The sequence below is a fragment of the Malaya genurostris genome, chromosome 2 (genome assembly GCF_030247185.1).
Source record: "Malaya genurostris strain Urasoe2022 chromosome 2, Malgen_1.1, whole genome shotgun sequence".
NCBI lineage: Eukaryota > Metazoa > Arthropoda > Insecta > Diptera > Culicidae > Malaya > Malaya genurostris.
In genome coordinates this window covers 17,275,848-17,302,881 of record NC_080571.1, presented here as the reverse complement: position 1 = coordinate 17,302,881, position 27,034 = coordinate 17,275,848, and the positions used below count along the sequence as shown (strand labels likewise).

Below are 27,034 nucleotides of genomic sequence, written 5' to 3'. Positions count from 1 at the left end.
CTCCAAAAACTGAACTCACTTCGATATCTCAGCAACGGTTAAGCCGATTTTTACGAATCATGATTTGAATTAAAGCTCTCATTGTCTTTAAATACACTGTGTAATTTCATCCAGATCCAACTTCTAGTTCCGAAATTATAGGGCGATAAGTGTCGAAACATACAAATCGTCATTCAAAATGACGATGCAAAACTGGAGCGCGACGGTACGTGCGGCTTTGCTCCGTTCGCAGTGGGCTTTGCTCAATTTCGTATAGCGTGCCGGGTTGCCACATTTGAATCTATATTTTTCAGATGAAAAAAAATACACAAAATACACACTAAGAAAAATTTACATAGATGCACATAAAAGGAGCGTCGTGATTCACTTACATTCACAATTCAAAGCATGTAAAGATAAGTCATATCAGTAAGTTCACAGTTACTTTAGCTGAAATTTACATTGGTACAGACGCAAAGTTTATTTTTACATGTTAGTAGATGTAATATTGTGTCATCACCGAAGAAATTACGGCATGCTTGAATTTACGTCAAGCGTAAATTTCATGTTTTCTAAGAGTGTACTTGTTAGTGTTATTAAAAGATCATGATAACGATGCTTTTCTATAAAAGTACACTAATTGTCTTTCTCATATAGAAAGTTTATGCAATCATTTTGAAAATTAACTAGTGAAAATTGGGCCAGAGGGCTAAGTGTTCTATATCATTCCACACAGTGTCTTAGCGTGTATGTGTTTGAGTCAGTGCAGTAAAACTTCATTCAATTCAATTGAAACTGAATGTGGAACACATTGACGATCTCTCTAATGCAGTAAACTTCACTTTCTGACACACACAATGTTTGCTGACGGCCCGAACGGGCAGCATTCAGTTCATCACTCGTTTCTCTTCAATCGAGGTTCAGTTTAATCACCGCCAGTTGATCCCTTGAAGTAACAAAATATCTCTTTCAATAGTGTGAGAACGGCCTTCAAAGGTTGCTGTTGGATTTGTCATGCTTTCATAGGGTGAAGTGTGTTTAAGTTTGCACACCGTCATTTAGAGCGACGATGCAAGAAAGAGTAAAATTCTTCTAGATTTGGATCAAAACTTCAGTTCAGTTTGTAGACTATATTAGTTACTTACTAAACGAACCGACTTCGGCTATACTGGTTCCAAGTTCCAGGTTCCTGAATTCCTGGAAATAGTGGTCAAAAAGTCTGAATGATTTGATTGATTTTCACAAACAGACTCAAATAAAAGTTTTTATAGTCTCATAGGGTAATCATTTAGTGCGACGGTGCAAAATAAAGAAACATTCTCATTAACTTGACATAACTGTTTACAAATTGAAAAGGTTATGTTAGTTCATACCCAAAGAAAGTTTCTTATTTTATACAAGATAGAAAAAAAAATTCTAACCAGATATTTTTTCTTCTAGTGATATTTTTGACTAGGTGGATTAAAAATGGTTTTTGTTCAATGTGATAGCACAATTTTCTTGCTTTCGATTTTAATAACGACAAAAAAAGTTAAATAATCGATAAATATAAACATCACTGGCACCATTCACCGATTTTCCGGAGTTCCACAAGGAAGTCATATTGGGCCGCTCGCATTTTTAGTCTATCTCAATTATGTAAATTTTCAAATCCAGCATACTAAATTATCGTTCTCCGATGATTTCAAACTAAATTTATAACTTAGTAACCTTGATTTTGAATCCACATTGTTATTCCATTAACATAATTCCGAGTTTTTTTGTCTCCAGATATTAAATGATTCCACCCTTAAAACATAAATTAACTACAACGCAGTAAAACGAACGCTTTCCAGGATCCAACGTATTAATTTTAAATACACTAATCATTCGCTCTGTTTTTTTTTATGGCAAAAAGAAGGAAAATGCAACATAGGAGACTACATGTTGAGTTTTTCTAGTAAATAGAAATGGAATAGCCCTCTTCTGAATTGTGCTAAATGACGTCTGGCTGGATGATGTTATGCTCGCTTCATTCACAATCCAATCAACAGAAGAAGAAGAAAAAGAATAAGAAGAAGAAGAAAAACTCGAACAGAACACAATTAGGAAGAATCCTAAAAGCAGAAGTCTCAACGAGTACTACGAATGGGTTGCTTTAATTTTGCCTCTTCTTCTGTCTCCTGTGTCCATATTTCAAGCACCCAAGGGAGTAAAGTGTATTCTTGCGAAAAACAAGCTCATTTTTCCGAGACTCATTATGATACATTAAATAACCTCGTTAAGTTGGAGACAGCTGCTGCTGGTAGCATGTATGCAAATTATCTTCCTCTCTCTCCCTCTTGCACTCACTTTCAGTCTCTGTCTCTGTCTCGAAACTCATTCTGTTCGATTTCTGTATGTCGGATAAACAAACAACGATACCACCACCTCACATGCGCCCTCCCCCTGATGGAGGAGGTTGGTACATCGTGGTTTTTTTTCGTTGGCATCAGCTCGCTCGTCGATGAGATTGATGATGCTGTCGATGATACAGCAGAAGTTCGCCTGGTTGTTATTTCGCCAAACACGAACTCGACGAAACATATATGCGAGCGATATTTTCCACTTTATTGATTTGATTAGAGCGGAAAAACGGTTCAGGAGTTTTGTTTTCGTGATGTTTATTAACACAATCAACTGCAAACTGCCAAACAGTCGAAGGGCTGGCGAACCATTTATGTTTGGGTTGCTTTATCGTAAAAAATTATTATAATCGTCAGTTACTTGGATGGTCCGGCAGCTGCTTGGTATTTGGAATTGTTGACCTAAAAACAGTGAGGATTAGGAAAAAGAATGTGATTTCCGCCCACATGAAAACCGTTTCCCTTCGGCTTCTTCTCCTTTTGCTTCTTTAGCACTAGAACGTAAACACGATCGACGGATGAAAGGAAATGTAATACGACGATGAAAATATCACACATAAATTTATTTAACCGGAACGGAAATCATGTGCCAGCATTCCTAATTAGCGCAGTGGATTCCACGCCGCATCACATGTCCCAAATCTTAATGGGCGTGTTTTCGGCTTTGAACGGAGAGCTCTAAACCCGAAACTATCGGGCAAGCCAAAGTAAAGCCCCTCCGGATCGGTCACTAATCTCTAGATCTAAATCCGGGCGACGCACGACCAGCAAAACGGAAGAAAAGTTTGTCGGAAAAGCCGGAAAATTGCGTCTGCCGATGATGGGCAATAAAATTGACTAGCTCCATCGAACTCATCTGATTATCCGTACATGCGAAAAGCTGATGACGGAAGGAAAAACAAACATCGCCTTCCTCAAGTGAGCGGCAGTTGACTGGCGGACGAATTTCGCGTCGTCGTCGTCGTCGAAGAGAGGGCAAACGGCGTTTATTTTCTAGCTGTCCAGGCAGCTGTGTTCGCAGTCAATAAATTTTCCGGTTGATGTAGTTCAAGTCGATTTTACAAAGCCCATGTCGTTAGCACATGACACGAACAAAATTGGATCGATTTGAGATGGTAGCCTTTTCATGGGCATCAGCTTCCACCGGAGCTAAATTATTCCACGATGTATCATCGAATGCCTGCCTGCCTGCCTGCCGTTTTCCGAGACAACACAACGAGAAAATTTCTCCCGGACAAATCGTGACAAATTTGTCAGACCCCCGTTCCGGTGTAAGAAACCAAGCCAGTCGCGAGATTTATGAATTTATTTGAAACCGCGAATCTCAGACCGAAAAACAAAAACCGTTGTGTTGTGACACAACAACACATCACTTGCTTGTTACAAATTTACTTCCATTTGTCTGTCCATCCCCCCACGGGTTCATTAATTAAACGTCGTATTTATAAATTCGCCTAATGAGCCTTCGCCACCGCGCATCAAGAGCGCGGAGTAGAAAGTTTCCTTTTTGCCAACTGCCCGCGCACGAGTGAATGGGAAACTATTTATGTATGTTCCAAAATTAAAACTTCGAATTTCGTTGATTCTAAAAATAGTTCCACTACTGATTCCCTGCCAGAAATAAAATGATTCTGAACCCGACTCAGATTAATTTCTATAAACGTCCTCTCATTCTTCGGTAAGTGGTCATTCGATTGCCGTTAACCGACCAATCGAGATAAATCCTACTCCACCCCATGCGATGTGCTAAAGTTCACTGGGGCGTAATTTGCTACCAAAAATAAAAAACAATCTGAAAAATTATGACACTTAACCGAAACAGTAAACGATGCTGGCGGTGCTCGGGTTTCCAACGTGTGATTGATGGGCACTTGAAGTTTTGAATGAGGACTTAAAAGTCTGTCCGCTGGGAATGTGCGATCATCTTGACATGGGCGGAAGATCGACAACACACGGAAATCCGGCCGCGGCAACGGAAGAAGGGAGAAACAAACATTTTTCTCGTCAAGTAGATGAGTTCTGGCAGGAGAGAAAATAATCACGTTTTCAGGTTTCGAATGGGACCAACAAGTGGTACAGCAGTTGGAGTTGGATTTAGGCGTGGAATACTAATTCGGCACTGGGATTGAAGCTGAGAGGGATCACTTTTCTACGAGTGGTTTCGGATGGATTGAATACAAATAAGGGGATTATTATCCAACCGAAATTCGTTAGTATTCAAACAGATAAAAGTTCAATTTGGATATCTTGTCAAGTGATAGTAAATGAGGTAAGACAAACGCAGTTATCGATAGAAATGTGAGCAATTTCAAATAAATTCCAATCAGGGACACTAGCCGAAAACTATTGAAGTCATCTCGCACTAAATCATCCATAAGAAACCGTAAATATATACCATTGAAGTGATATTCGTCAAAATTGTACCAATTGGGCTATTGTACCAACAGTCACCTCATTAGTAAAGTCCAGTGTTGGTTATGGCCAAAAATTTGACAGAAGCTGCTATATTGCTATCTATATTGTATTTTCAATCCGGTAGAAGATGCTACAAGAACTCGAGTCTCTCAATGCATGAACCGTGAGAGAATTTTTCTACATCTCTTCGCTCCACATCATACTCTGAGTATTTCACGGCCCTTAAAAAAATTTACAGTCTGATAATGATTGGTGCTGTGTGGAATTTACCAAGAGGAAATCGCAAGTTGACAATTATCGTAGGAAATCGAATCGATGATTCGACTTGATGATTCTCACACTAGGTTGCAATATTTCAAAACCCTTGTGTGGAGCATTCACAGACATTTTCATAGACACAACTTATATAAAGGTTATATGCACATAGTTAGAATAAGCGGCAATAGTAAAATGATTCTAGCGCAATTATCCACTGCCCATACAGAATCGGATCGCGAAACGAGAATAAGCGACCGTTTGTTGCTTCAGAGAGGATCCCCACAGCAGCGTGCTAACCTTTGATTCTCAGAAATGTCATCGAGTTGCCAGTGAGCGTTCTTTGATACGATAAACGCCATCCTTGGTAAAGTCACAATATTTTTTTACCGATCAGTCAAACTTCAATCAACAAATTGTGATAAAATCGGATATAATATCTTTGATTCGGCTCTACACACTTATTTTGAAGAGCGTTGCTTTTTAAAATTTACTCTGTACAAGAATGGGTAGAACCTAATCACGAATATCTCTTGTTGTATTAAACGCAGCAACATAATTAAGCAATTTATGATAAAATTTTCAATAGTACGAGATCACTACAAATAATTTAAAATTGAAGTTTTCTAAAATGTTTGGTATGAATGAGCATGAAGGAGAGTGTTCAGTGCCAAAGTAAGGTGCGTAAAATTCCAACCGCATGAATTCAACGAATCATCGCACAAAGCATATCATGCAAAACCGACACATAGAAATACGGAATATTTTTAATGATTGAGCGCAGTGGGCTTATGGCACGTTTTGTTCGCTATAGCGAAATTATTCATTCATTGTTACAGACGAAAGTCTTTGGCATGATGATAATACTTCATCTAGCATCTCTTTATAAGAAAACTGAATAATATTCAAATGTTTTTAATATTTTCAATTTTATATTACTAAGTTGTACCGAATAAACCGGCAGTTTATGTACACGCATAATAATCTCGATCGATCGTCTATCCAACCTACTACTGCTTAGTTTGAACCGGTATTTGCAGGAAGTAATTGGAGCAGATCAGGTTTATGGCAAGGGTGGAAGCATGCAATTTTTGTTTTGATTCACAGTAAATAAAAATAGTCAATATGACATATTTAGTGAAGATATTATAATGAATTTTGAAACTAATGATTTTTTATAAGATAAATGTTGGTTTTAATTAGAATTTAAAAATGTCTTCATCGTTATCAGTGTCACTGTCTGACTCGGAATCAACATTCCAACAACATTTAGACTTGTTTCAATGCTACTCTGTGTTCATTAAACAGCATTAAACAGGTTTGAAGGTCAAATGGCTTACGGTTCCCATAGTTGGTTTAGTGAGCAAAAAAAAGCTGAACTCCATCTCCGGAAAGATGACTTGGACGAGCAACGAAACAGGTCCCAAGGATTGGTTTGCCGCCTCCTCTAGATACGCCAATGCGGTGATACAAGGTCCGGCACTCGAAGTGTAACCAATTAAAAAGGCCATAAATTCAGTTTGGAAAATTACTTTTACTTAATTCAAAGTACAAAATGTGTAAAAATAATACAAAATTCAGAATCAATTCACTTTTGCTCGATATGACCACCTTTTGCCTTGACTATGGCCTTGAGACGGTCAAAAAACGAATCGCAAGCTGCCCGAATGTGACTTGCAGGTGTATTTTGGCCCACTCGCGGACAATAACTTTTTTCAGCGCCTCGAGACTGGTGTATCTTTTAGTTCGGACTTTGCTCTCCAAAATGGCCCAAAGAGAATAATCCATTGGATTCGCATCTGGTGAATTCGAGAGCCATTGTGTGGACGTGATGAAGTTCGGAACGTTGTTTTTCAGCCATTCTTGGTTCACTCGAGCTTTGTGAGACGGTGCCGAGTCCTGCTGAAACGTCCATGGTCTGCCACCGAAATGTTTGTCTGCCCACGGCTTCAAAGCAACCTCCAGAATACTTTCCCGATAATATGTCGCATTTACCTTGACGCCAGGCTCGAAGGTCTGAAGTTGGTTACACTTCGAGTGCCGGACCCTGTATAAAAAAAATCATCAGAACTGATTACCGCGCATTTTTCTCGGATATGGATTATCCGATATCACTAATTTAAGGCTCGTTATGTGAGTTTATCTAAGTCCCGAGTTGGCGGTTCAATGCATAGGACGCTGGTCTTACCAGCCAGTTGTCGTATGTTCGAGCCCCGACCTGGAAAGATTCTTAGTGTCAGTAGGAACCATAGTACTAGCCATGCAATGATTCTGTACGCTATATATGAATCGGCTGCGAAGTCTGTTGAAACAGAAAGGCCAAATTCCACAAAATTAATGTAATGCCTAGACTCTGCTTTGCTAGGTGAGTTTATTTCGTCTGTCGCATCGAAATTCCTTGCTTCGTGATGTATTTGAAATTTATTCAATAATACCGTCGTGGTTTGGTGTTATCATTAATTAAAACAGTTAATAATATTAACATACATGCTGCGATGAATAGTAATTATAATCATAAGAAAAACATGTCCAATCACAAAGCGTGCTATGCAACTGATTAATACTACCCTATCTAGCTTGAAAATCATACACAAAAGGAACAGGAATGCAGGATTTTGCTGCCCGAATTCAAACGTACCATTCAAACGCTGCACCAAACGCAGCGCTCCTGTTATTTCTATAAATCAAATTCATGTCAAATAGCGTTTTATTGAGTTTAATCTAAATAGTGCATGAACAGCTTCAATCAGTTGGAAGTAAAACAAAGTCTTTTGTCGCTATAATCACTATTTGGTGTGGTATATTTATTTTCTAATTTTGCATTGCGTATTGCTATTGTGGAGTGAAAACCGTTAAATTAATGTCGTTTTCGCTTAAGGTCAAACCTAACCCAGTTTCCACTCTAACTGCTGTCAAACCGTTTTGTTTGAATCCAGTTTCGAACCTAGTTTAAACGTTGTTAAACTGAAAATCGAGTCAGTTTCGAACCTGGTTTTTATATCAGGTTTGCTCAAACCCTCAAAGTCTCATTGATACGCGTTATCCTTAGTTCAAAATTCCTGTATTTCATCGGGATCAACGATTTTGGACGTAAATCAATCGACACTCATGTCTGATCTTACTCATATGTGATTTTCTTCCACAATACTCAGATCTAATCGAATCATCCAGAGATTTAATCATAGATAATAGTAGCTCAGAGATACTACCGACAGAAGATCAGTTTTGATTTTGATCGATCACTGATCAACTGATCTTAAAAAGATTAGATCAGTAGTGTGTTTTATTGGGCAAGATCACAAGCTAGTGATTACAATTTGTTGATTTTTTTTATCTTAATTTTTCCAGATCTGATTCAAGAGTATATTCGAAGTAAACAGTTTGCCTGCCCGTAAAGTTCAAGAATTCAACTGCAGGATCTTTTACGTATGGGTATCGGTTTCTAATTAGATGCAGAAATTTGAAAAAAATGATGCCTAAACTATTTAATTAGCATAAAAATCAAACTGGCTTCATTTTTTTTTATAATATTTTCATAATAATATTGTTTTTGCCTTTCTCATATAGAAAGGTTATGCAATCAGACTAGTGAAAATTGAAGTGTCATGTACCATTCGACTCAGTTCATCGAGCTGTGCAATGTCTCTGTGTGTGTGTGTGTGTGTGTGTGTGTGTGTATCAAATAATCTCACTAAGTTTTCTCGGAGATGGCTGAACCGATTTTGACAAACTTAGATTCAAATGAAAGGTCTCGTGGTCCCATACGGAATCCCCGAATTTCATCTGGATCGTACTTCTGGTTCCGGAGTTATAGGGTAAAATGTATATTGTACACCGTCACTTAAACCGGCGAAACAAAAAACGTAAAAAAATTTCTAAACTGGTCTCAAAACTACACAAATCGATAGTCATTATCAGTAGGCAACTAAACAAACCGATTCCGACTATCCTGGTTCCCGGTATCCGGTTCCGGAAGTACCGGAAATAGTGGTCGTATATACCAAAATGGATCTCGCTCACTTTTCTTAGCGATGATTTGACCGATTTCCACAAACTTAGAATCAAATGAAAGGTCTCCGGGTCCCATACGGAATTCCTGTGTTACATATTGTACACCGTCACTTAAACCGGCGAAACAAAAAACGTAAAAAATGTTATAAACAAGGAAGGCTTTTATCGTATCAAAGAACGTTCAATCTTCACTCTTCACACGATTCAATCAGTGCCATCAAAGAGAAATGGAAAACATCGCAACAACAAACACCCGGCATGGCTCATTTAACATAGAATAGACACCAGTGCGAGAGTGAATTTCTCTCGATGACATTTCTGAGAATCAAAGGTTAGCACGCCGCTGTGGAGATCCTCTCTGAAGCAACAAACGGTCGCTTATTCTCGTTTCGCGATCCGATTCTGTATGGGCAGTGGATAATTGCGATAGAATCATTTTACTTTTTACCCCTTATTCTAAATATGTGCATATAACCTTTGTATAAGTTGTGTCTATGAAAATGTATGTGAATGCTCCACACAAGGGTTTTGAAATATTGCAACCTAGTATGAGAAACATCAAGATGAACCATCGATTCGATTTTCTGCGATAATTGTCAACTTGCGATTCTCTCTTGGCAAATTCCACACAGCAACGATCATTATCAGACTGTATATTTTTTCATGGGCCGTGAAATACTCAGAGTATGAAGTGGAGCGAAGAAATGTAGAAAAATTCTCTCGCGGTTCATGTATTGAGAGACTCGAGTTCTTATAGCATCTTCTACCGGATTGAAAATGTTGTATACAATATAGATAGCAATATAGCAGCTTCTGTCAAATTTTCGGCAATCACCAACACTGGTTATAAACTGGACTCTAAACCGTTATTCCCAATCTTAGGGTCAATTGAAAGGTCTTATGGTCCTACCAAAAATTACTGCATATTTTCGGATGCGACAAACATTTAAATCGTAATTTAGAGTGCGTATTAGTAGAGTTTGTATGTCATGTTAGTTGTTGGCCGTACGAACCGACTTTGATTATACCGGTTCTCGGGTTCCGGTGCCGGAAGTGCATATAATAGTGAACCCGCTTCGTTTTCTTAAGGATGACCTACACAATCAAAGCACTGTTTTATTCTGTATGTTATACTAGTTATTGCACAAATAACTGTTATACTAGTTAATGCATGAACAAAATCTCTTGGTTTCTTTAAAGTTAATGCATGAACAAAATCTCTTGGTTTCTTTCTTTTGGTTTTCATACATGAGAAAGGCATCATTACACCACTAGGTGGATTAAAAAAGGTTTTTTTTTATATATTCAACTTATGAGGTAATTTGAAACGTATGTGTGAGATCAGTTCTAAAGTTTTATAACCTTTTTGTGTTCATTTATATGCCAGTTTTAATTTTTTGGTGGAGTTTTTCTGATCCAGAGAGGTGAATAACCGTAAGGTTAAAAGCCTGGAATTGCACAATCCGAAGTCTGATCTAAATGAAATTCAATGATAACTTTGATTTGAATCTAAGTTCGTGAAAATCGATCGATACGAGTTCCATTTTGGAGTTATAGACCACTATAATTTTAAATTTTCAAATGAGCGACAACAACAAAAAAATTTTCTGCGGCCTAATACACGTATTCGGGTTAACATAAAATGACATTAATGAAACAATAATTCCCAAAGCTTTTTATCAAAAAATCACTTTGTGTAATACTGTTTGAAACGTGTTTTACCGTTATATGAACGGCTGACGAGTGCAACCCCCTTTTAGGTAGTTTTGAATACGAAAACCGAGTTAATAATTGGTGTGTCAAAACCGGACTTGAATTTTTCAGAGTAGAAAACGTTTAAAGCCATTTTTAGTGCAAGAAACTTTGAATGGGATAACCGGATAAAATTTTAGCCGGTACTTTCAGAGCAAATGTATTGATTTTTGCATGAAAACTTTCTACGTGCTTCCCTCGGCTGCGGGATTCATTCCACATATTGAATGTTATGTTGGTTGGTTAGGGTCTTAACGATGAAAAAAATCATAATTTTTGCGATTTTTTTCAAAATAAATTTAATTGTTTTGCATGATAAAGAGCATCATTCGAACAACATATCGTAATTTTTTCGTGGAAAAATATTGAGAAATAAGTCAGTGAAGCGGTATTTCTTGGACGCTCCTTAAAAATAATGGTTTGCGGTGTTCACTGCATTTCAGCGCAGATTTATCAGAAGTGAACAAATCGAAGGAGCATAGTTAAAGTAGAAATTTTTATAGACCCCAACGTTCCTGTTTGATTTTATAAATTTTTTTTTGAACTTTTCTTGGTTTTTCAAAGTGAAAACTCACGAAAAAATCTGCCATTTTGTAGCTGTAAAACCTCCCGAAAGTAACAAACAACGGAAAGGAAAATGTTGGGTTCTGGTTTTTATATGTTGGAAGTGTAAGCAAAATTTGAAGAAAAAATGGTGCAGTAGTTTTTGAATGACGATGGACACGGACTTTCGAAACCTGCTTTCGAGAAAAACGCTCTTAAAGTTTTTTGTCTGTAAAATCAATGAAAACAATTTGTTAATCCAGAGAGCTGACATTTTCAAAAAATCATATTTTTTCTTTTGTAATTCAATATAATGAATCATTTCAAAAATGTTTGTAAAGTTTGTAAGTCAATCGAAGCAGAAATCTTGGACCTGTGTGCCGAGCTCTTACTTCTTCGCAGTATAAGATAAGCCGTATAATATGAGGGGCCATAACTTGCTGAGTTTTGTTCCGATAGGTTTGAAAATTTCACCGAATATTCCTGAAATGTTTTACTATAAGAAAATACAAAACAAATAATAAATGATTTTTCAAAAAGGTTAGACCCTTCCCGCTTTTTAACACAGGCTGCAATACCTATTCTCATGCGACACTCGAACCTCGTACATACGAAGCGTTGTACATTCATTTCTGCCGCGGTACAAAAATGGGCGAACGAGTTTTTGTGAGATGCATGCATGCAATTCATGCATAAATTTGAACATTGCATTTTAATGTCATCGTAATCGGTCTTATCCCCTACACAACCCTGTAATTTTTTGCTCTAGTGTGTTCCGCTTTATATTTGCACCGTTACAATTCTGCAAGTCAATCATTGATAGTTTGCTAAATTCACAGAATCAATCACTAGGAAAAAGCATGTCAGTTTTATTCGTATTCACGCCATCCAGTTATGTCGCTGACATTACCTATCCGCCCTTTTTTCTCAAAATAACGATCAAAAGAAATACCGAGATTTGCACCACCGAGTACTTGGTAATCTTCTCGGAAAAAGGTAAATTATTGAGAGTCTCAATATTCTCATATTCTACAAATGTCAGTTAATACTGACAATAAGCAAATGTACGTGTGTGTATGTGTGTGGGTCTATATGTATGCTGTCAACAAAGAGGTCGAGATCTCAGAGATGACTAGACCGATTTTGATCAAACTGTTCGCAAATGAAAGATCTCCCCGTCACCCTCAGTGCCGTAGTGAGGATGAGGCGAGTGAGGCAATCGTCTCGGGCGCCAACATTTAGAGGGTAATTGGTAAAAATGGTAATGGTAAAAATTTGTAGCACGATTGGTTTATTAAAAATTAGTTTCTTACGAATTTCCCGGGTTGGCGGATCAATGCATAGGACGCTGGTCTTACAAGCCAATTGTCGTATGTTCGAGCCCCGACCTGGAAGGATTCTTAGTGTCAGTAGGATCCATAGTACTAGCCATGCAATGATTCTGTACGCTATATGAATCGGCTGCGAAGTCTGTTGAAACAGAAAGGCCAAATTCCACAAAAGGAATGTAATGCCAGGACTTTGCATTTTTCTTACGAATTTCTCTGGGAAAACTTTATACAAAAGATTAAATTTAAGATTACTATTGTACTGTTATGTAAATCCGTTGAGAGGCCGCCGTAATCACAATCATTTATTTACATGAAAGTGCAACTTACCTGCATCTGTTTATATAGCAGAGTTAGCAGCAGTTCATTATAGTTTGAGTGTAATCGTCACATTATCTCCAAACCATTATTTTCTTTTCACAGATAGTCTGAGTGCAATTGAAGCTATTCGCTCAAACGCTGCTTGCAAAAATGAACCTTTTTTCTTGGGCAAAATAAAACAGTGCCTGAACGTCATATTGAATAATAATTATCGAATCACAATAGTTTGGGTTCCGGCTCATTGCTCCATTCCAGGCAATGAAAGAGCCGATATTTTAGCCAAACGTGGTGCTATTGAGGGTGAAATTTATGAGAGACCGATTGCTTTCAACGAATTCTATAGCGCGTCTCGCCAAAGAACACTTGCCAGCTGGGATAGAGATGATCTGGGTCGGTGGATGCACTCAATTATTCCTAAACTATCGACAAAGGCATGGTTTAGGGGACTGGATGTGAGTAGGGACTTCATTCGTGTGATGTCCAGACTCAAGTTCAATCACTACACGTCAGATGCACATCTTCTTCGAATTGAACTTTCCGAGACTAATCATTGTGCTTGTGGCAAAGGCTATCGCGATATTGATCATGTCGTTTGGACATGCGTGGAGTATCGTGATGTCAGATCTCAACTAATAAATTCCTTGCGTACCCAAGGTAGACTATCCAATGTCCCAGTTCGCGACTTTCTTGCTTGTCGTGACCTTCCATACATGAAACTTCTTTATCATTTCATTAAATCCATTGGAGTTCCAATTTAAATTTTATTTTATGTTAGACTGTTTTCTCTTCCATGAGTTCAACCAATAGCCAACTATAGGATATTGAATATAAGTGGTGAACTGATACAAACAATCCTGAAATAGTTATAAGATCATGTACAAAATAAATGTATTTTATTTAATGTAATTTAAAATAGCAACTCGCTTGATAAAAACAGTGTTTAGATTAACTAATGAGTACCAACATACTAATATGATATTCGAAATGTATTAGGTTTAAACTACTATATATTGTGGATGCCACGGCGAAGAAAAACTTATGTATATTGCCTATGAAATAAACGTATTTATGAAAAAAAAAGTGCAACTCTGCAGCTATTTAGAAAACAGAACCGCCGACGACCGTAACAATGATCTTTCATGACAGTTCTCTGTTGGATTATCGTGCTTCTGCTGGTGTCTACTGTCGTGAAATGAGACTAGAGCATTCTCATTCGCTTGGTGGATACTGTACTATGTTCCAAGCAGAAATCGACATTTCAGCAGAGAATCTGTAGTGAGCGAATTCATTTTTGTTACTACAGATTTAAGGCACTTCGTTACAGTGAATGAATCCTTTCTGCATTGACCCTAAATGTTTTTTTTTTGTGTGCGAATATACTTCTGCTCATACATATTGCGAATTGTTCTGCACTCTTCCGGGTATGCAGAATGGGGTCGCTTTCGTAAAATTTCTGAATCCTTTTGGGAGTTAGAGATTACATTAAATGTGCTTTTTGGCGCCTGTAAATCGTTCAGCATCCTGTCGGGAAAGCAGAACGAATTGTTTCATTTTGTTTTCTACTGTTTTCCACCTCACCCACTTCTGAGTTCCTTTTATCCTTTCCATCAGGAAAATTAAGGGTAGGCATGGCAAGGCACGAATTTCCAAATAACTAGTGAAACGTGCCACTTGAGCCAATTAGTTATGATTCTTATTTCTGAAACCATGATCGAATCGGTGTAAACTTGTTGTACAATTAGTTTAGAGACATTTATAATGCAGATCTCAGAAATACTAAGAGAGTTAACCTGCGAGCCAGTAAAAGAGCATTTTAGCAATTAGTTTTTGCCTTTCTCTATAGAAAGGTATTAGAATTGCTGGAAAAACCGACTTTCGAACGGAGCCTCGGAGACCCATAGTGTTATATACCATTCGACTCAGTTCGTCGAGATCGGAAAATGTCTGTGTGTGTGTGTGTGTGTGTGTATGTGTGTGTGTGTATGTGTGTATGTGTGTGCACTTTTCGAAGATATTTGAACGCGCTCAATTTTCTCAGAGATGGCTGATCCGATTTTAACAAACTTGGGCTCGTTTGAAAGCTACTGTCGTGCCATTGATCAAGTTCGAAGATCAAATGGTTTTGACTTTTGGTTCCAGATATATGATTGTATAAGTGACGTAACCGACAAAACACGTTGATTTTTACGGCTCTTATATATATAAGGATGCCAAAATTTTGGGATCACCTCTATTTTCGTTAAGTTCTAGTGCTCAAAAGTTTAAGCACCTCGAAAAAAGCCTTCATGCAAAATTTGACCTAAATCGGATATGCTTAAGGGGTGCTGCCCGGTGGTAAATGTTTGACAATTTTCGATCTTGAAAAAGCACCATAGGGGGGAGTACATGAAATTTCCAAAATCGAAAATTTTTTTGATGCCGAAACTCTTAAAACTGCATGAAACATCGAAATTTAGTGTCACCTCAAAAAAAATTTTTTTTGAAAAAATCAACTTTCTGGGACTTAGAAAAATTTTCATATTTTTTCTAAGTCCCAAAAAGTCGACTTTTTCAAAAAAAAATTTTTTTGAGATGACACTAGATCTCGACGCTTCATGCAATTCTAAGCCTTTTGGCATCAAAATTTTTTTTTTGTTTTCGAAAATTTCATGTGCTCCCCCCTATGGTGATTTTTCAAGATATATGAAAATTCCACTAAGTGTACTAAGAAGGCTTTTTTTTAGATTAGCATCACTGATTACAAATAGGCAACGCAAATGTCAAGCACTAATTTGGAAAAATGATGCTGACTGTGTGACATAAACACTGAAGCATGCTTTTGTGAAATACTCGAATCAATATGAATCAATCAGTTTCGAAATTAGTATCCGAAATTATTTAATAAAATTATGAAATACATTTTCATGAGACTGTTATGAAAGAAGAGAAAGGCATTATCACACCACTAGGTGGATTAAGAAGGGTTTTTTTTAATAAAATAACCTTTGTGATTGATTTGATTGTTGAGAAGGGTTCTCTTCCATCAAAAACAAGTACTACATCTTTGTTTTCTATTTACTGCTAGGTAGCATAACAGTGCAGCATAAACTGTTAAGCACTGACGAGTCCAAGATGAAACGTATATATCCCATTACATGTTGTTACTCCTTAGTGTAAACGTATAATATAAAACAACAAGCTAGAATGACCATTCCCTACCTCTCGGTAAACACGTAAAAAGTACTTACATCATGGAACAAAATTTGTTTATAATTAACAGGAAGCATTTTTTCTCGCCCATTAGCAAGTGGAGTGTAAAAATCGTTGGAGCAACTACACTACCAAGGAATTTCTGCTCAAAAAAATGCAATCGAAACTCGGCGGGGTGGAACCAATTTCGATTCTACACATCGGTGAAATGAATCCCCGTTCCAAATATTTTGGTTTATTTAGTTGCAGGAATACCACTGCCAAATAGACAGGGTTACTTTTCAACGAAGGTTGCGCACTGTGCCGATCGAAAAGAGGAAGGAAAGGGAGATTATTTGCGATGCATTGGATCAGTCGGCTCCCGGTATAGGGTTTAGGAGAAAATAGTTTATGTTTTTGCGCTGACCCCGCCGCTATTTATGTTATATGGATTTATTTTCATCCTCCGGCTGTCGGCCAATTGGACTGGCCCCGGGTTGCTCTTTTCGCTTGCCCACCAACCTGCTGACGGCTGTTTATGCCGATCGGTCTGGTTTTGAGATATTGCCCGTAAATAAATCGACACCGATAGTTACCAGCTTTTCTGGGGCCGAATTCTGCTACCAGCTATCGGGGTATTCGATATTCACCTGAAAGGTGAATCCGAGTAGGAATGTTTACAAATTTCATGATTAATTATTATTACGGCTAATAAAACTGGATCGAATCAAATTTTATATGATTTTTTTGTGTTTCTGATTCTGAAGGAATGCTCACGATTACCAAATAATCAACACAAAATGTTCAATTCGGCCATATAGTGCGAAAGATAAACATGGCTGACTACGATTTTCTAGAACAAGCAAAATGAAAAATGCTGTTTATCGCAATATTTCTAAATTCAAAAGGGCGTATAAGCAAGTGACAGTTTCTCTTTGTTTACTTTCTCTTCTAATAATTACCAAGCGGTTTCTACGTTTATCACTCAACTCTTTGCATGAAATGATACCCGAAACTTTCGACTTTCAAAAAGAATAGTGATATCAAAGAAAATCTTTTTAATCACATCACAATAATCGAAAGAGAGAGTAATTGAAGAGAAATTGTCACTTGCTTATTCGCCGTAATGAAAAATCAACCGAGAATTACGTTTTTTATTGGCTGCATAACTTTCCCGACTGCAGTTAATTCTAAGCAAATGATATTCAGTAATTGAAGAGGGTTGCTTTTCTTTATTTTTCCGATATATCAAATCATAACATTATGCTGTGTTTAAAGTTTATGTAACGAACTATGGTTATAATATTTTAATCTGATGCAAAATCTAGTAATCAAAACTTTTTCACCAACTGGAAAATGTAATAACAGCATGGCTTTTTAGAAGGCTGTTCAACTACAACAAATCTCCTAGAATTTTCGACATTCACTTCGAATGCCATGGATGCTGGCAACCACTTAGAAACTCTTTACACCATTTATTTTTTTTTATGAAAACGTACGCCAATTTGCGTAGAAGTGTATCTGAGTGAGAACCACTTTTCGCGTTTTTACCATGGGCTCAATACTTTTATCTATTCGTCGGAGATCTCGCGGTTATTTATAGGCCTTTTGGATGATGTTGTCGACATTGAACTCCATGGTATTTAAACTATAATGGCTAGATGCTAAATTCATCACTTGGTAACAGACTTAGCACTTCTGCTCATAAATTCTTTGGTTCATGGTACCGTTCATGATGTAAATGTCGCTTCTGAAGCCGCAGGAAGTGATGACCTGCCATACTGAATATTTCTTTGTGGGCTTGGATAGCTTACTGTGTGTGGTAGATTTCTGCTACCTTTATCTCCCAGTTACCATAATATGTTACTTTACAATGCTGTTTAACACCACGATTTGGTGTCACCATCTCATGTCCGGCTCGTTTTTAGCTCAATGCTGAATGGTTGAGAACAACATTTCCACCTTGCAGGTAACATGTGCTCAAACCACTATTTACGAGGATTTGGGGAGGCCCACAGCTTTCTAATTTTACTCGATCCAATTTTCCTAGCTGTCAACAAACGTTTTTCAAATGCTTTTATAACATTTGGTCACATTAAATTTCTACCTTGATCAAAAAGTTCCTGGAATGTACTCCGAAAATTAAAAATATAATATTATTCATTGGAATCGATATTGTCCTCCCTATCGACTGCAACACACTTATGCCAGCGCTAGTTCCAATCCTCGAAACATTTTTTATATTCAGTTTTCGGTGTGGCCATCAGAGCCATCTGCGATTTTTCCATAATTTCATCTCGAGTTCTGAAACGCTTTCCACGGTTCCTAAAGTCGGCCGAATAGAAAATAGTCCCAGGGAGCCAAATCAGGTGAATTCGGTGGTTGCTGAATGGTATTTGTTTCGTTTTTATCTAAATGTTCACGGATAACGATGGCATTGTGTGACGGTTCGTTATCGTGGTGCAAGATCCACGAGTTGTTTGCCCACAAATCTGGCCTTTTTCGGGGAATTGCTTCACGTAAATTTCTCATTACGCCCAAATATTACACCCAATAGTGAATTCGTGGTCTACGGTAATCAATTCTTCGATTTTATTGATGTTTTAGTCGGTTTTCGATGTCGATGGCCTACCGCTTCTCTCATCATCATTCACTTCTGAAACGTTCGTGCCACTGACAAACGACTGTTTTCATCAGAGTGTCGTTGCTGAAACACTCTTTTAGCATGTGCAATTTCGTCGCACAATTGAAACCCTTTTTTACGCAAAATTTAATGCAAAATCGTTGTTTCAAATTCAATTGAATTTTGAAAATTGTGCAACACGCACAATCGCAGATGTCATCAATACAGCGTAAGTTTTACAAATGTGCAGATATCAAGCTAAAAATTTTATAGACTATTAATGACAGATGTGAACATCTATAAAAAACTAATCGGGTGATCGGGTGAGCTCTCCACGGTTGTGATTCCAGAATCTTTTGGATGAAGGAAGTATTTCACCTACTTGATGTGCGAGTAGTTTGGATTTCCACGTTACACGAGCCAACTTTTAACACGTCGCTCTTCTGGCTTCGACGCTATGTACGTATTTACATGGTTTTATGTAGAAATCAAACTTTCCGTCCTATTTCAGGGACTCGTTCGGTAACCAAATTTAAGTTAAAGTGACTCTTAGTATTTTTTTTCATCTGCAAAACTATGCTAAGAGGAAAGATATATCCACTCAACAGTACTCAAACTAAATTTGAGATTAAATGCGACTAAATTAAGTCAATCTGATTGAAAACAAAAACTTTCGCTTTTTGGATGGCTTTGCTGTTTGAGTTTTTGACAACAGTGGATACTCCGAATGAAGAAAAAGATTTAGAACAATTAAAAATTGAGTATATTGCCTTTCTCCCTCTCTTGTTTGGTTCTAATGTAACCGGAGAACAAAATGTGTCATCTTCCTTTACGTAACCCTGTACTTGTGGTACTGTCGCGATTGAAAATGAAACCTCACCGACCGTGCAAAATCTTCAGAATTTTGTTCAATTGGATTACATTCTCTTTCGACGTAGGACTACGTCATTGATTTTCGGTGTGCAAATTATAAATATGGCGAAAAAAAACTATTCGAAGAGGTTTTGAACACCTGCTGCTTGACCAATTTTAACAAGATTTTCTATTTCAGTTCTCCTGTGTTTTCAATTTAAATGGTAACCAAATTTATTGTTATTATTATTTTTGTTATATCGTTTGATTTTATTGCGGCTTTAACCGTATAGGTTGTTTGCCGGAGACGACAACACATTTTTTTGTGTCCCGATGAAATTGATTCAGTGATGAAGAGTTTTGAAAATTTCAAACTGCCATTGAACGTGACGGCGCAAACAATTTAAAAGGTCTGAAACTGCAATTAAAACTGTTTCAATAAGGAGTGTATCGAAAATAAGCTATCCACAATTTTTTCTTTGGAATTTGATAATATTTTAGCGATATTTTATTCAAACTAAAAATTGATCCTTTATTGTACGAGGGGAACTTGAGCATAATGAAAACCGGATGAAATTTAAGTTATTCCTTCACGAATTTTCGAACTTTTGATCGAACGCTCTTCATCAAGTTCCGGATAAGTGTTGCATCGCATTTTTTGGACGCTTGAGCCCTAATTTTTTTGAACTCCTGCATGTTCCCGACTGCCATACCAGTCTCCTTGAAGACCCTCTTCACGATTGCCCAGTAACGTTCGATGGGTCGGAGCTGAGGGCAATTTGGTGGATTGATATTTTTCTCAACGAAATTTATACCCTTTTCCGCAAGCCAATTGAGAGTGGTTTTGGCATAGTGAGCCGACGCTAAATCCGGCCAAAACAGTGGAGGTGTACTATGTTTCTTATATAAAGGCAGCAATCTCTCAGACACTCAGATCGATAAATTTCTACATTTATAGTTCCGGTAATGTAAAAAATGGTTGACTTCAAACCACAGGAACGTATTGCTTGCAATACCAGTACCTTTCGATCGAATTTCTCCACTTGAATCGACCTGTCCGCATCGCTCACATCCTGCTCAACGACGACAGTAAAGTATTGTGGAGCTGGAAGGGTTTTTGAATCCTCATCGTCCATCAAAACGCATGCATCCGGACACTGCAAAGTACGCGAATACAATTTCCGGGCCCTTGTTGCTGATCGCTTCTTCTTTTCTATACATTGTTTCGAAATTTCCTGTTTCTTGTAGGTCTTCAGGTGATTTCGCCTCTTGATACGCTGGATCGTTCCGACACTCGTTCCTGCTTTCTTGACAAAATCACGTATTACGATTAGAGATGCCACTTTCTGGTACAGATTCGGGTTGGAAGAACCGGGTTTTCTGCCTCTTCTAGGTCATCCAAAGAATAGTCCTCCCCAAACTTATTAATGATGGTTTTAACACTAGCATGATAAATTCCAAACCGATTCGTTAATTTTTGCCTAATACCCTTCTCGCTTAGCAATGTGTCCAGAACCTTAATTTTTACTTCCTTTTCAATACGCGACATTTTGAAAACGCAGAATTTCAACCGCACAAACAAGTAAACAAACGAAAACTGCCAGCCAAACGCACAGCATGCTGTGATCTGAGCATAAAAAACCATCACAAATACATGCGTACAACACAAATGTTTGTGAATAGCTTATTTTCGATACACTCCTTATGACAGCAAAATATTACGTGGCAATTTTTGAAACTTTTAATTGACACCCGGCCCCGTGTAGTGAAGAGTAAGGCATTTTTAGTGTCAAAAATTGGAGCTCACTTCACTTTCTCACATATGATTGAATCGATTTTCACTAACTTAAAGTTAAGTATGGTATATCAATTAAGTAGCATCATGCAGCAGGATATCTTCAAAACTCTTTTCTAAACTTTTTAAATTATAGTATTTCGGGGAATTTCTGCTATAATATTTAGGAGAAATTGAATAATATAAGAAAGGCAGCATTACAGCACTAGGTGGATTAAAACAGGTTTATAAATTCACGAATATTTGTAGCGTACGAGTGATTCATCAAAAACGAGTTATAAATAAAAACGCGGTGAGCGACACTACAGTGTTTCATGAGGGAAAACTACTACACGGAAATAAACCTTCACTATTCTATTTTTCGATGCGGCGTTCGGTTTTCCCTCCCTTGTTTGGTTCCAGTGTAACCGAAGAATAAAATGTGTCACCTTCCTTTACGCAACCCTGTACTTGTAGTACTGTCGCAATTGAAAATGAAACCTCACCGACCGTACAAAATCTTAACATGTCCAGATTTTGTTCGATAGATTTACATTTTCTTTTAACGTAGGACCACTTTGTTTGTGTGCAAATTCAAAATACGGAAAATAAAACTGTACAAAAAGTGGCCAGGTTTTGAACACCTACTGCTTGTCCAATTTTAAAAAGATTTTCTATTCAGGATCTCCTGTTTTTTTTTTCAATTTAATAGTGACCATTATTATTATTATTATTATTATTATTATTATTATTATTATTATTATTATTATTATTATTATTATTATTATTATTATTATTATTATTATTATTATTATTATTATTATTATTATTATTATTATTATTATTATTATTATTATTATTATTATTATTATTATTATTATTATTATTATTATTATTATTATTATTATCATTATTAAATTATTAATGTCTGAAACTGCACTTAAAACTGTTTCAATATGTAGCTCTTGTTAGCTGAAGTTTGAAAGAACCAGCTTTGATTATACCGTTTCCCGCTTTCCGGCTCCGAAAGTACCGGAAATAGTGGTTAAAAACTCTATAATAGAGTAGACTTCATTTTCTTAGAGATGGCTGAAACAATTTTCACAAGCTAATAATAAGAGCTAATTGGGTAAAGTGACACGACACTTTGGTTGGAGGTTTGGGAACAGATAGTAGTCGAAGGGAGCCAAATTGGGCAAATAAGGTGAGGTAAGCAATTGCAGTTTTAAATTGTTCATTTAAGCCATAGCTGCGATTGTTTTGTAGAAAGAATTTTCTGTTTTGCTTAATTGGCCACGACACAAATGTACTGCCGATGAATCAGGTTGTTTTGCGATTGAAAATTAAAAATTGAAAAATGACGAAAAAGTGCCGTTTTAAATGTGTTCCAAAATAAAAAAAACTAAAAATATTGCCCTGTATGCGTTTCCAGCATCAAGCAGCGATAGTTGTATAAATATGTTTAGTGTGAGGGACTTGCAATTTTTAAATTCAAACAATGAACCCCTGGTGAACTTTTAAACTGTAAACAAATCACCAGCGGCTATCAAAACTAAGATCATTTTATTCATTTTGTGAGGTTATGTCATGTTCGTGTGAAACCTAATCAGGTTTTCCACGAACATGACATAACCTCACAAAAATGAATAACATGAATCAATTTTGACAGCTATCAGTGGTTTGTTTATGTGTTCATGGCGTTCATTCTAATTTAAATACGTGTTAATAGATATGTAAACAAATCACTGATAGCTGTCAAAAGATGAACTTGATTCATCGGCAGTTCATCGGTAGTTCATTCGAGTGGCCATCGTTCAAAACCTATTAGATGCAGTAACGAGTTTTAAACAGGAAATAATGTTCATTACAAATGCAGATTAAGTTAAGATGCGTTAGTGAAAATTAGTAAAACAGATTAGAAAGAGTTCTATTATGATGAGGTGGTCGGCAAAGATCATGTTTCTGACTCGTTGAGCGTCCCTAAGTTGATTCGGAGCACTCGTGCCGGTTTTAGTCCATCGACGGACACTTATTATGTTCACTGACTAGATCTTGCTAAACCTTGCAGTGAAATCATTGAAATTTCTCGTAAACTTCTTCACAAAAGAGTAGCATTCCATTTTCGTTTTTACGTGGTTTTGGCACTGAATCCTTCGGAATCCCATTTGAAAGTAGGCGTTGACAGGGTGCTTATTGGCAGTTATCCCAAAAACTCGAGATTAGGTTTCCCGTTCAAACATTCTTCTTCTTATTCTTTTTCCTTCTGGTTGGCGTCTCCCCACTCGAGATGACGCCGATTGATGGCACAACAACTTAGTCTATATTGCCAATTAATATTCGTTTATAGTTCACAAGTGAAAACTTGACTTTGTGGCTCAGTCGAGCCGCGAAAGTATGGATAAAAATTCTTTCTTTCTCGCGAAGTACTCAAATTTTCACCGCACCCGTTGAGAGTTTCACCGGAAGTGGTTCAAACATTCTCAAACTCATATTCACTGTATTAGCAAAAATTGTCATAAAACCATTCCCTTTGAATACTGATGTGAATGCCAAAACAACCCGAAATACTGTCAACTTCAAGCAGATGAGCATAGAAATGACTCCTTCTCTGCATCAATCAGCCGACAAACCGGTGATCATCAAATCGGTACTATCATCCTGTCGCCACCACCGGAGGAGGAGCGAACGAGACAGATATTGCTTCTTCTGCGCTATAACCGTTTTATTTTTCTCGATTTCCTTTCGCCAGTGGGAATAAAAATCAACACCGCATTCATCAGTAAGCGATCGCGAACAAGTGGGATCGGTTTGAGAATTCAAATCTTGCCGTTTCGATTTTTTTTCTCTCGTGGAGCAGCCGGGTCGTGATTTCTGTTTCCTTTTTTTTTTTGAGCATTGCAAGTGTTTTTTTGAGATCTCAATCGTAGTTGGCACGTGATTCTCGCTGTGTAGCATTGGTGTGACAGACGGTGACGTGTTTGATTTCCCGCCCAACAACTCGCACCTTCCGAGCTCTGATGGACAATTCTGGTCGTTGTTCGCTTTTCGCTTCTGGATGTCATAACGTTCGTTCCACACCGACTCCGACTCCGACAGACTGCTGTCGGTCCAGTTGAGAGAAAAAAGGGGAAAAAACACCAAACTCCAATTAGCTGTCTACGTGTCTGCCTGCCGCCTGTTTGCATCGCTGGGAGTTGAGTTTTCTATGACAGTTTCGTTCGTCAATAGTTAGCAAAACTGAAGAAATTATGTTCCTGCCCGGGGATGCCGAGGATGAACACCGAGTGCCTGTCCACCGACTCCGGAGGCTGTGAGTGCTACGTGAATTTGCGTAAGTAACATGCTGTCAGGGAAAAAAATTGTAAGGTTAAGAGGATCAGCAGTTGTGACGGGCGTTATGAAAGCCGTTATGAAAGGGAATTTTTTCATGAAAAACCGTTGAAACGAAATAATTGATATGTTTCATATCTTTTTTGAATACATTCAAACAATGTTTGGAAGTCAACAAGAACAGATATAAACGAAGAGATGCTCCACTGCTTCCATGATTCCGACTGTTCTGTTTATCGGAAATCAAAATATCATGCACCATTTTATTCGTGGTACTCGATACTATGTTTGGAACTAAAATAAGAAAAAAAAATATGAGAAAATAATTGTTTGTGAAAGTTTCAAGCAAAAAAAATCATATTTTTCCTTTTTTTGAGCTTATACATGTTCTAAAAAATTAAGTTTCTAAAAATTGTGTTTTGATAAAAACGCGTTTTTAAAGTTTAGCGGACTAAGCACACTTCGTTAAGGGTGATTTTTTGCTGGTATCTTTTTGGCAACACTGTTTTTGACAGATCACTCGTGAATCGTGTCTAGTTAGGTTTGATCTATAATTTAAACATGAATTGTCGTTTGGTCTAAATTTTAATCATGAATGGACGCTGGCAAAGTTGAAGTAAGATCCACTTTTTCATCGAAAAATTATCTCTTATCTTTTTTCGATTATAGAGGCTTTAACCTTGATGTCATTCACCTCTTCGGGCCAGAAAAACCTTCTGACCCTATGTGCGGGGTTGGGAATCGAACCTAGTTGGGCTACGTGAAAGGCATCGACTCACCCATCACGCTATACCCGTCCCCCATCGAAAAATTGTGTTTAGTGACGAAGCTCATTTTTGGTTGAATGGATACGTCAACAAGCAAACTTGTCGCATCTAAATTGAAGACCAGCCAGAAGCATTGCAAGAGCTACCAATGAATCCAAAAAAAAAGTTACTGTTTGGTGTGGATTACGTGAATATTCGTGAAATACCGGTCGATATGTTGGAGAGAGTGTGCCAAAATGAATTCCAAAGATGCTGAAGTTTTAGAACCTAGCGTGTTGCAGCTTTTGATCTATTCCCAAGCACTTGGAATTTCATTTCCAAAACTAAAAATAAATGTCGAAAAATAAGCATAAATTTTGGACTGATGATAATTTTCAATCACATTCTTGATTCTCATATTTTGCTCATATTATCTTTGATTTGCATGTCATGTGAATCTCATAATTTTTATAGATTTGTCGGTTCATCTTCAAGAGGCGGAAAATACAGTTTAAACTTGAACCTAATTCTTATATCGCATCATATCAACACTCTTTGAATACTAAATGCTAGTACTATAGAGAAGCAGAAATAGACAATCAAGAATTCTTTTGAAAAAATTGGAATAGTAATATTTGAGAAAACTGTTCAACTGGTTTTGAATAACGAATACATACATACGTTCACAAAAATAACTTGTCAGTTGGGTTTATATTCGTCAAAAATAACTTGTCTATTCGTTTTATATTCGACACCTTTTCTGAGAAAATTAGATTTGAAGCGTGAAAATAGCCCTCTAAAACGCCCTAAAACGCACTGGCCTCAGCCATTAAGGAAAAATTCATTACCAAAATAAGACGCGCAAAACTTCCACCGCATGAAACGAACGAATCATCGCACAAAGCGTATCGTGCAAAACTGGCACAGAGAAATACGAAATATTTTCAATGATTGACTACTGTGAGCCTACGACACGTTTGGTTCGCTAGCGAAACAGACACTAACTATGTAAACCATTTCGCGGTTAATTTTAACTTTTGGTTGAAATTTGACACTTGACAGTTATTTTGTATCGAGTAGTTAAATTTAACTAAAACTGTGGCCCATTTCAAAATTTGACGGACGGAAATTTATTTGGGTTTATTTTCCACTGGAAATAGTTTCAACTAAAGAATTAGTATTACAATTGTCATTTTTCAGTGTCGGAACTAACTATCGATCGGTCAAAAATAACCATGCTCTCAAGCAGGGTTATTTTTGACAACATCAAATTAACCGGTCGAGTGTCAGATTTTAACCAAAAGTTAAAATTAACCGCGAAATGGTTTACAGCCTAAGTATTTTTAATTTACTTATACGAGGACAGTCAATTTAGTCATTCAATTTATAACCAAAATTTATAATTTATTTCTTCGCCTATAGCGAAAGTGTCCATTCTTTGTTTCAGCTGAAAATCTTTGATATGATGGCTTTTTTTATATGGTTTTATATTATCTTTTTTATATGGAACTACAAGTGGCTTGTAAGATATTCACTAAACATACCTCGATAGC

The 27,034-nt window shown here is 37.2% G+C and overlaps 1 protein-coding gene across 4 annotated transcripts in view; it reads left to right on the top strand.

The window, feature by feature from the left end:
- The window catches only part of LOC131428293 (band 7 protein AGAP004871-like), a 106,412-nt gene that overhangs the window by 66,967 nt on the left and 12,411 nt on the right, over window positions 1–27,034 (top strand). Inside the window, exon 1 of one of the 4 annotated variants that reach the window (XM_058592125.1) lies at window positions 24,179–24,736. The exons of the other annotated variants lie outside the window; for them this stretch is intronic. Within the exon in view, the coding sequence (XP_058448108.1) occupies window positions 24,670–24,736 (67 nt within the window). The 5' untranslated portion in view covers window positions 24,179–24,669. Of the gene's footprint in view, window positions 1–24,178; window positions 24,737–27,034 lie in introns of those variants that run through there. 4 annotated transcript variants of the gene reach the window in all.